General features: G+C 54.3%; 1 protein-coding gene across 2 annotated transcripts in view; it reads right to left on the bottom strand.

The window, feature by feature from the left end:
- Nucleotides 1-1,630: 1,630 nt before the first annotated feature.
- The window catches only part of TMCO3 (transmembrane and coiled-coil domains 3), a 25,872-nt gene continuing 16,328 nt past the window's right edge, over nt 1,631-11,174 (bottom strand). For both annotated transcript variants that reach the window (XM_040267487.1, XM_040267488.1), the window contains exons 8-14: nt 10,920-11,106; nt 10,722-10,839; nt 5,199-5,394; nt 3,866-4,016; nt 3,233-3,312; nt 2,487-2,636; nt 1,631-2,232 (exon numbers count right to left, since the gene is read on the bottom strand). In XM_040267487.1, the coding sequence (XP_040123421.1) occupies nt 2,119-2,232; nt 2,487-2,636; nt 3,233-3,312; nt 3,866-4,016; nt 5,199-5,394; nt 10,722-10,839; nt 10,920-11,106 (996 nt within the window). In that variant the 3' untranslated portion in view covers nt 1,631-2,118. The remainder of the gene's footprint in view (nt 2,233-2,486; nt 2,637-3,232; nt 3,313-3,865; nt 4,017-5,198; nt 5,395-10,721; nt 10,840-10,919; nt 11,107-11,174) is intronic.

Below are 11,174 nucleotides of genomic sequence, written 5' to 3'. Positions count from 1 at the left end.
GGCTATGAAACAATGCCACAATGAACGCAGAGGCGCGTTGTCTTTTGACTTAGTGTCTGTGTAGAATTTGGGATTTTCTTGTCTCCCGAGGTAGCCTGTGTCACTGTGAACTTCCTTTTCAGAACCGCCCTTGCTGTGCCCCGTGGATTTCGGGATCGCTGCCTCCGCTTTCACCCGCGTCCAGGGGCTCTCGCCTCCCCGGTGGCCCGTGTGCCGAGCAGCAGCGTCGGTTGGCCCGCATGTGCTCGCGTTTGCAGATCTCATTCTCAGTTGGTTTCTAGTCTCACACTGCTGTGGTCGGGAAAGACGCTTGATAGGATTTCACTTTTCTTAAATTTAGGGAGACTTGTTTTGTGGCCGAGCGTGTGCTCTGTCCTGCAGAAAATCTGACTTGTCTGTAAAACTTCATTTCTCCTTCAAACTGAGTAACAGCCTCACTAAGCAGAGTATCCCGAGTTGTATGTCTTTTCTTTCCACTTGAAGTATATCATACCACTTCCTTCTGGCCTGAAGTTTCTGCTGGGCCATGAACAGGCCCAGAGGAAATGGTGAAGGGCCAAGGCTTGATTCCGGGAGGCAGGTGGTCTGCAGTCTCATGCACAGGGCTTAGCAGGGCTCTGGGCCTGCTCGAGTCTACGTGGGAAAGGGAGCGTGAGGATAGGGCTTGAGAGACGGCTTTGTGAGTTCACAACGGGGTAGCCTGGAGCAGGCTTATGGGTGCTAAGGACACAGAGAGGCGAGGGTGAAGACACTGGTGAGAAAAAGGTGAGGAGGCCACGTCCCAGGGCCAGGGCGGCACGGGCCCAGGGTGGTGCCGTCCTCACGGCTCCGGGCAGGGCTGAGGGTCCAGGCCCCTCCGAGCACAGGGCTTTTCCAACAGCGCTTCCTCTGGTCACAAAGGGCACATCCTTAATCACTTCAGTGTCAAGGGATTAACTCCACATTTGAGGGAACGCGGGATGGTAGCACATCAAATAGGTCTCACGCAGTCGTGAGAGCTCCTGGCTCTGCCCTGGGTGCTGGAGACATGAGAGCAAAGAGGACGCAGGCTGGAGGCAGGGGCACGCAGACAAGGCGCAGCGCCAGCAGGCGGGCAGCATGGCCGGGCTCCTCAGGCACCCCCCACCGCCACTGCCCATGTGCCCAGGGATCGGAGGCCGTGGCACCATCTGGAACGGGGTAGGAACGAGTAACCAATGCTGCTTCTAAAAATGAGCACATTCACGTCGCTTCTCCACTGATTTCCTTCACACTGGTTCAACTCACTTCATCTTAATGCTTCAGCTTGTATTCCTGCAACTCATAATCTACGTCCGTGATCCATCATCGCCCTTCACACGTCTCTCCCCCTATGCCAAGGGTTCTGGTCCAACTGTTGGGCTCTCAAAGCCTGTATTTATAGGAACTCTCCACTCAGGCACCCCTTTGGGAAAGCTTTGGAAGTATCAGATCTTGGCTGCATGGTTTTCTAAAATGGGGCACATAATCACCAATACACACTTTTAGGGTTAAAGTCAGAACTTAGCCTTCACAGAAAGCCATGCACCTACCCAGTCTCTCAGACAGGTGACAGGTGACAACGAAGATGAGCCCAGCATAAAAATCCAAGAAACCAATAAATTTCAATTAGTTATATTTTGTTCATAAATGATCTTTATTAAGAATGCATAGTCTCTTGATTCAAAACCAAATACTTTAAAGGAATCGTATTCCTAATAAAAATTGACATGAAAGTGTCTTAAAATTGTAATAAAAAGCAAACAGACATGTAAAAGACTTTTGTCTCTAGAAAACACAGACTTTACGTATTAAAAGTAACTTTCCAAACTGTCAGAACTAAAAGCTCACATCACAGAAACGTTTAATAAGTACTGACCAACAGATTACAACAAAAAGTTGTTCAATAAATAAAAAAGCCTCCTTAATTTGTTCCTTACCAAAAAACCACACAAAGAGATGCAGTAACAACATGACGCCAACGGTAATTTCAGGAGAAAAGGCACATCCAGGCACAACCGCCGAGGCAGCGTTACACGGACGCAGCCTCCCCAGACTCTCCAGTGCGGGCACAGCAGGTCCAGGAGCGGTGACAGCTCCGCCGGTCGCCTGCCGCGGTCCTCAGAGGCTGGACCGCCTCTCCGGCCGGGGCGTGCACCGGACGACGGCAGCGCGCCAGAGCAGCGGGGCGAGCAGGAGGCTGAGCGTAGTCACGCTCAGGATGAGCAGGTACACCTGCGGGGTCGGAGCAGCAGCGGGGTGGGGCGGGGCTTCCTGTGGCGGGGCGGGGCTTCCTGTGGTGGGGGCGAGGCACCAGCAGGGCGGGGAGGGGCTTCCTGTGGTGGGGGCGGGGCACCAGTGGGGATGGGCGGGGCTTCCCACAGCAGGGGCGGGGCCGTGGAGGGCTGGCTCCCCTCCCCTGAGCCCCGGGGACCTCGACCTGCACCCCTGCGCCCCGGCCCCCAGCCCCGGCAGCGGGGCAGACTCACCTCTCGGGAGATGACTCGGGCTCTGCGTGCCCGGCTCCCCAGGACCAGTGCGAACTCACTGACCTGGGCCAGCCCAGCAGCCACGATCCACTTGACGTACTGGCTTGTCTTGGGCAGGAGCAGGGACAGGACCAGGGCTGCCAGGACGAACTGCCGGGGAGGCGGGTCACGCCCAGAGCGGCCTGCCAGGCCCCCACCGCAGGGAGGGGACTTGAGAGGACACTGAGGCACCCCCACCCCGGGGAGACCAGGCCTGCTGCCCAGGAGTATGGAGCAGCCATCAGGATGGAACTGTCCTCTTAACACGCTGAGTGAGGCCTGAGCAAAGCAGCCTGGGGCGGGGGGGGGGTGTGGCTCCTTCGCTGCAAACCCCTCCTCCGCCCTCCGCTCCTGGGTCGCATGTTAACACAGGCACTTCAACAGTCTGAAGCCACAAAGGACACAAGTGGGAACTGGCAAGATAGTTCTCCAGGGCCATTAAAATGCACGTTTGGTACAAGAGTGGGGTTTGTGGTTTAGACTCAGGACAAGACAAGGTACAGGGAGGGTCCAGAGTTTCTCACTCCCAGCTTCTAAGACCCCATTTTCAACAGAGTCTGAGACGGAGGCTCACCCTAATCCAAGAAGCCCAAGCTGTCCCAGTTGCGCGGGGTGAAGGAGGGGAGGCAGGGGTCACACAGGCAGGAAGCGGCACGCAGGGTGTCGGGTAACCAAAGATAGAGTGGCCCTCACAAGCACGACCATACCTTCATGACCACCACTGAGAGCGTGAGGACCAGCAGGACAGTGAGCTCGTAGAGCACGAAGGTGGGGAACACGTGAAGGCCTGCAGGGACAGGGCAAGTGACCCTCTGAGGCCAGGCGGTCAGCCTCCCCGCACCCCCACGTCCAAGACAGGAAGTGACAGGGGGTCTCCCCGCCCATCCCACCCAGAGCCCAGCGCGGCAGGCCTGGCCTTCAGGAACCAGGACCAAACCAGGAGCCCGTTTACACGGCCACACACTCGACGTCTCTGGGGCCGATCCGGCCCACCAAGCAGTACCGGGTGTGAGCGAGGGGCCAGGCTGATTCCCCCACCCTACAGGGATGTTCCCAGGGCAGCAGCCTAAACATGCCAGTTTGGGTGTTTTGTATTAAAATCAGAATATCCCCCCACACCTGGTGTGGACACGCTGACAAGGGCCTGCCACTCCGCTGAGCAGGCGCCACGCAGGACCACCTGTTTAGAGCCCGCAGCCCTCAGCTCAGACCTTCCTCCTCAGTGAGAGCCCCTCAGTCCCTAGCCTCCACGGAAACTGTTTTCACCGCACAAATTGTTAGTAGAAACACGTGTGAGCAGGTAAGACCCAACGGGGGCATCAGCCCGGGAGGACAGTCACCTATGGACGCAAAGAACACGATGGCCAGGAAGTCGCGGACGGGCTCCACGCAGGACACAACCTCCTCGGCAGCTGCGTGGCCCTGGGAGGACACCAGGGCTCCAGCCAGGAAGCAGCCCAACTCCATGGACACGCCCAGCAGCTCGGTGATCTGGGGTGGGGGACACAGGCCATGCTGGGCACAGGCAGCAGCGTCTCTGCCAGGAGGCTCACGCGGGAGGGGTCCCCGTAGAAACCCGCAAGCCACCTCTGTGGCCCCTGCCCAGCGTTCCTGGGAGGACCCCGGGGAGGACACAGTGGCAAGCGCCAGGTCACTGCCTAGAGGCGAGAGGGAGCGGCCGTGAACCAGGAGAAACCACCATTCATGGGGACCGCTGTGGGACTGCTGAGTGAGAACAAGTATTTGTGATACACTTTCTCTATCCTGAATCAATAAACTGCCCGACTCCTGAGCATCATAAACGTGGCATAGGAACTTGTGCCCGCCCCTGGCGCCTGCAGGAAGGGAGCAGATGTGCGTCTAACTCGGGTTAACCCGAGACAAGAGCAGCGCAGGCCCTGCAGACGACGGTGCTGGAGCCCAACACACGCCCAGGAAGGAGTGGACAGAGAGCTCTCAGCTGCCACAGCACACGGCCGACGCGCGCCGCACAGCGCCGACAGACGGCCGGGGGCCGACAGCGCCCTCGGGCCTGGGGTCACGGGACAGTCCCAGCACCAACTCCCTGCGCGTGAACCCTGACTGGGTGAACACAAGGGGGGTCAGCCCATGTCGAGGGTGCAGCTGCTGCCCTGCAGGTGACGCTGCCACTACTCGGCCTATTTCCAGGGGTTCCCGGGACACCGCCCTCCTTTACGAGAAGCCTGGCCCTCAGCTGGAACCTGTACGTGTAAGGCGCTCAGTCATGTCTGACTCTTCGTGACCCCACGGACGGAATTCTCCAGGCCAGAATCCTCGAGTGGGTAGCCGTTCCCTTTTCCAGGGGATCTTCCCAACCCAGGGATTAAACCCAGGTCTCCCACATTGCAGGCAGATTCTTTACCAGCTGGAAAGGCTGCATCCAAAACCAGCCTCCATGTGAGCCTCCCACATCACAGCAGCAGAAGTTATGCTGCAAACTAGCTCGTTCTCACCAAACACAATGAAAACGATTTCACACCAACTCTCGCCTTAGGTGTAAGGCGTGCAGGACAGACACTCGGGCAGGCACACCCCAGCCAGGAACATGAGCACAACGGCACACGCGTGAAAACAAGCGCCTCACACGCGCCAGCCGTGAGCAGCGCGAGCCAGAAAGCCCTGCCCCAACCACGTGCGTGCCGAGAGGCATACCGTCAGCATGAGGAAGGTGAAGGCGGAGATGCCCAGGACCAGGATCTCCTTGCTCCCTTTGCTCTCCGCGTGCAGCTTCCGGCAGTAAGGTCCCACGAGGTAGGTCCTCACCAGTAGACAGATGAGCAGAACGGCGGCAAGCGAGAAGAGGACCTGCCCGACCAGGGCCAGGAGCCGCAGGGCCTCCATGGTGACGCTGGGGAGAGACACAGGCCTTATTCTCCCCAAGGCACAGCCCAGATCAGCAGAAAGACCTTCCTTTCCTTTTCAACGTTACACACACATCTTTATTCCCAAATGCTGGAATAAAAGCTATTTAACGTTAACCTCAGAAACTCAGTTACTTGAATCAAATATAGAAGCTGAATTGTATTGTAATCAACACTCTGGACCAGATACACTGTATAGGATGCAAAGATCCATGGCTGACAGCTTATGTGTCCCTGCCAAGGGCAGGGGATAAAATTCCTCTCCAGGATTAACCGCCATCTAAAATCCTGCATAAGGCCACCGCACCCTGAACACCGCAGGCTTCCCACCTGGGGGTGCCAGTCCTTCACCCCAAGCCAGAGCTCAGAGGCCCCTGTCACTCCGTCACAGAAAACAGGGCTCTGCACGGAGCTCTTTTTAGAATAAAGGCAGTGTGACTGACGCTGCCATGAATTCGCACATGAGCGTCTCTGTTTGCTGTGGTAAACACTTTCAGGTAGAATGCATCCCCATCGGGGTGTGATTCAGGCAGGACTGTGCTGCCACACCCACAGGGGACGCCTGGGGACAGGCGCTCCCACTTCTGCGGGGCACATGCCCTGCGTGGAAGGGCCGGGGCACAGGGCAGCCCCAGCTTCACTGAGAAACGCTGTGAGTGCTGCGGCCGTCTCTACAGTCTTAACGCAATGCAGGGCACTTTGCCTTGTCAGTAAAGTTCTCGGTCAACATAGTGTCTCACGACTAAACTGGAAGGAAATCAACGGGACCAGGACCTGCACTGGGTGAGCTTTAAATCAGGAAGATAGAAAAGAGCAGCTTTCCAAGTCTCTGCACGTGCTGCGGCTGTCTAGCCAGCAGGGCCTGCTCCCGAGTGATGTCCGAGCTCTGCGGGGGCCTAGCACCATCAGTCCTGCTTCCATTTTGGGAGAAGGCCCCGCCTCTCCTGGGAGTGACTTACTGTACATCCCGAACAGAACTCAAATGACCTCCAGCTAAAATTACAATCCTTTTTCTGTCCAGAATTTTGTTCAGTTACCCTGAAAATCTGTAGCCAGAAGAAATAAGGTTGTGACTAAGGTTGCTTTTCTGACAGTTAAAGAACTTAGGGTCAAAGGACAAACCAGTTAGCTCGCCTTCCTGCTAAAGAGACTCTGACGGCTGCGCGGCCGAGGGTCGTGCTCACGGCTCTGCGAGTCTCCCCTGCTGGCGACCCGCACACACCATCCAGGAGGCAGGCTACTACCCCCACCGGCTGCATCCTGCCAGGGAGCACACTGACGTCCAGCATGTTCAGGAAGCGACCTCACCCGGGCTGTGGGGCTGGCTGATGCAGAGCCGGGGGCCTCCACCCCTGAGAATCTCAGTTAACCAGCTGCCCTTCCTACCTTCCCCGCCGGGACGAGCTACCTGGGAGTGGAGCAGAGATCTGAATCACTTTTGGATTGCTGAAACTCAGTATAACATCCGGCTAAAGGCAAATATATAAAATACAAAACGCTTCCATCTGCTGATAGGCAATGAGGCAGGCTTGTCTGAGCCCCCCCGGGCAGGGCCCAGCAGGAGGATGACCCCCCCACCCCCCCACCACACCCCAACATGGGGCCTCTGGCTTTAAAAATGATTAAAGAATCAGAGACTCATCAGATACAAAACTCCAACAATCAGGAAAACCACAACCTGAGTGAGATCCCAACATCAAGACCCAGTCATTGTTAGAACTATCTGACAAGATTTTAAAGCAATTGTCATAAAAGTGACTCAATAGCAATTAAAAACCCTCTTGAAACAAAGGGGGGAAAAAAAAAACAGAAAATCTCAGCAACGAAACAGAAGTTTAAAAAAAGAATCAAATGGAAATTCTACAACTAAAGAGCACACTAATCAAAGCTGGATGCGCCGAAGACCAGAGGCCATGGCAGAGGCTGGGCCCGGGGACTCGACCACTGACAGGACTCGCCCAGTCTGAGCCACAGACAGGAGACGGGCTCACGAAGAAGCACCTCAGAGCCCCCGAGGCAAGAGGCGAGCCGCGCGGGCGCGGCGGGGCCCGGGGCTGAGGGCCGAGGGGGCTGGAAAAGCCCCTGCGGAAGCCACGGCTGAGAGTCCCGAAGTAGGCCAGAGACGGAAACCCGTGGCTTCCCGTAGAGCAGACCCGCAGAGTCGCAGGCTCCCAAGCTCGGTGGCGGCGGCTGCGGCCCCAGCGCGTCCACGCGGGGGGAGGCCGCGGGGGGCGGGGCAGCAGTGGGATCAGCCGCCTCGCAGGAGAGGCCACAGGGCGCCGCAGCCTCCCCGCCTCCGCGGCGCCCGGGGACACGTGAGCGGACGGCAGCCTGGGAGGACGCCAGCCTCGGGACCACGAGAAACAGACGTCTGCCGTGTGCGCCGTGAGCCCGAGCAAGACGCCAGGACACGCCTGAAAACTAAACGCAAGGGACAGCAGGAGCGGAGCCAGGCACCGCTCCGGAGAAACGCGGCCGGAAGGAGCCAGCTCCGCGCGGGCCGCCAGAGGGAGGGGCCCGCACCCACGCCCGGGCCCCAGGACGAGGACAGCCAGCGCAGACGGGCACCCTCGGGACGAAGCGGGGAGACGCTCGGACGGGGAAACCAAGAGAGCCTGCTGCCCGCAGCGGATGAACAAGGAGCCAGGGGCCAGAGTCCTCAAGCAGGAAGGAGACCGCAAGGAAGGGAGGAGAAGGAAAGTCGGGTGGGTGAAAGACAGGAAGCACAGTAAGCAATACTTTTCATGAGCTTCAGAAATCCTGTTTCAGGGGAATTCCCTGGCAGTCCAGTGGTTGGGACTGCAAGCTTTCACTGCCAGGGGCCCAGGATCAATCCCTAGCTGGGAACTAATATCCTGTAAGCTGCATGGCAAGGTAAAAAAAATAAAATAAAACTTAAAAATCCTATTTAATTATTGAAGCAAAACTTTAAAAAGCCATCAGAGAACGGTACTCAACATTAGTAGAGAAAATATGAAATAAACCAATTACATTTAAAAAGTAGAGGAGGAAAAAGCCCTAGAAGGAAGTAGGATCCACATTTCACACAAGTCATGGAACGTTCTCCAGGAAGTGGTGAAATGCTGAGAGCGGCAACCAAGTCCACAGGGGGACGCTGTGCCGCCCGCAGAGGCACAGGAGGGGCCACGCAAAGCAGCACGTTAAAACCCGCTCCAAACAAACCAAGACGGAGCGCTTAGAGTGAGCACGCGCCACCAGGCCGCAAGGGGAACGGAAAAGGACGAGAAACCCAGACAACGGGACGGAACTTCAAGACTCAAGCCCCAACGGAACAGTATCCACCTTAAAGGTAAATGGTCCCAACACACCAACTGAGAGACAAAGATTTGCTGAGCTGATCACAAAAACATCATCCAACAAAACATGGCCTGTAAGAAAATCGCTTCAAACGCAACAGGACAAGAGGGTGAAAGATGAAGGACAAGATGCACTGTGGTCTCTGCAGGAGTGAAAAAATAACCAGGAGGGACTATGTGTATTAATATCAGATAAAGCGACTTTCAGAGCAAGAAAAATTACTAGAAACAAAACGATGCTAAATGTGAATGCGCCAAACAACAGAGCCCCAAACACGTGAAGCCAAAGCCGACGGTGCTAAAAGGAGAAGGAGACAGGCCACAGCCCAGGCCTCAGCACCACCCCCTCAACAGGCGGCCGGACTACGGCAAGAACTGAGACTCTGAGCAGCATGTGAGCAAACAGGAATAACCGATGCATGTGAGCACTCAACAAAGAAAAAAAAATGCACATTTTATTTCCAGGCGACTCTGAAGCACTGACCAGATCACACCTGGGGCCAGAGGACAAACCTCAGTAAATGAGAAAGAGCTGAGGCCATACAAAGGGTGTGTTCTCTTGCCATGGTGGAATCAAACTAGAAATCAATAAAATAAAGACGACAGGAAAATCACCAAACACTTGGAAATTAAGCAACACGTTTCTAAACAATCAACAGATCAAAGAGGAAGTATCGAAGGAAAAATTCTAAATGCATTTAACCAAATGAAAATAAAAGTTCAAAATGTTTTAGTGAGTGAGTGCAGCCAGCAGTGCTACGAGAGAAATGTATAGCACTGAATACAGTAGAAAAGAAGAAAGGCTTCAAATCAATAATCTGAGTTCATACCAAGAACCTAGAAAAAGAGGAGCAAAATAAACCTAAAGAGAACAGAAGGAAAGAAATGATACTAAGGAGGGTAGAAAACAATGAAATTAAAAGCAAAACCGCAGAAATACAACAAATAAGGGAAACAAAGAGCTGGTTCTGAGAAAGGATTAATAAAGAATTAAATAGGGGAAATCACTACAGATCTCACAGACATCAAAAGGGAAATAAGGTACTACAAACGATAATTATAAATTTGACAATTAAATGGAACAGACCAATTCCTAAAAAAACCGAACTCGTACAATTCAACAATGTGAACAGATAATTCCAGCAGCCCTGAAACTATAAAGCAAACTGAATTTCTAATTCCAGAAAACTCTCAAAAAGGAGCTCTCAAGACCCAGACAGTTTCACTGGAGAATTCTGCCAAATATTTAAGGAGGAATTAACAGCAATTTTATGCAACGTCTTCCAGAAAATAGGAAACAGAAGAGTAACGAGCACCTCCCAGATGATTTTTTGAGCCTCGTGTTACTCTAATACTAAAACCAGATAGAGAGAATAAAAAAGAAAACGACATGCCCGTCTCTCTCATGACACAAAAAATCCTCCACAAAATACTAGCAAATTGATGCAATGCACAGAAAGAATTATATACCATAACCAAGTAGGATTTATCCCAGATATGCAATGCTGGTTCAGCTTTCAAAAATTAATCAATGTAACCCATGTAAACTGGGTAAAGAAGAAAAGCCACACGATCCTCTCAGTAGATGCAGAGAAAGGACCTGACAAAATCCACCATGCACTCAGGACAGAACTTCTGAGCAACCTAGGAACTGGTAAAGAGTAACTACCAAAATCCCAGTTAGCATCACACTAAACGAAGAAAATAACGAACGTTTTCCCTTTAAGATCAGGAAGAAGCAAGGACAGCTACTCTTACCATTTTCATCAACAAAGTACTGAAAATTCTAGCCAGTGCAATAAGGCAAGAAAAAGAAGAAAAAGCATACAGGTTAGAAAGGAAGAAATAAAGTGAATGCCCACAGCCATGGAGCTGGATCTGAGCCCAGGGGTGTGGCGGCTGTCGCTAAGCTCTCAGCCTGTGCTGCACAAGTTCCATGTCTTTGGGGAAAAGAGCTAAGCAGTATTTTGATACACAAAGCACAGCAGAAAGCGTACCTGGCATGAGCACCAGCTCCCGCCTGGATGAGCGTGGGCAGGACAGCGATGAACAGCCCCAGCTGCACGTCCTGAGTCACCAGCATCCCCAGCAGCAGTGCTCCATAATCAATGTCGCCTGCTCGGGAAGACGCCACTAAGAGCACGTGGGCTCAAGTCAGTCACCTCCAGCATCACTCAGAACACACGCCCACCTACCTTCCTTGTCGCTGCGGGTGCTGCCCACGAGGAACTTGGACACCAGAGGTGTGCTCGACAAGGACAGGCAGGTAGAGATGAAGACGCTCTGGGTGGGTCTGATCTGCAGAAGGTGGCCCCAGACCAAGCCGAAGGCCACCATGAGCAGAGTCATGTAGCAGGGACCCTGCAGGGAGATCTTCCACACCTGGGAGAGCACGGGGGCGTGCACACACCTCAGTGCCCACGGCCCCCAGGAGCACGTGCGCACACACC

The sequence above is a fragment of the Oryx dammah genome, unplaced genomic scaffold (genome assembly GCF_014754425.2).
Source record: "Oryx dammah isolate SB20612 unplaced genomic scaffold, SCBI_Odam_1.1 HiC_scaffold_24, whole genome shotgun sequence".
NCBI classification, from domain to species: domain Eukaryota; kingdom Metazoa; phylum Chordata; class Mammalia; order Artiodactyla; family Bovidae; genus Oryx; species Oryx dammah.
The sequence above is the reverse complement of the archived record's forward strand: the minus strand, read 5'-3'. Positions and strand labels throughout refer to the sequence as shown.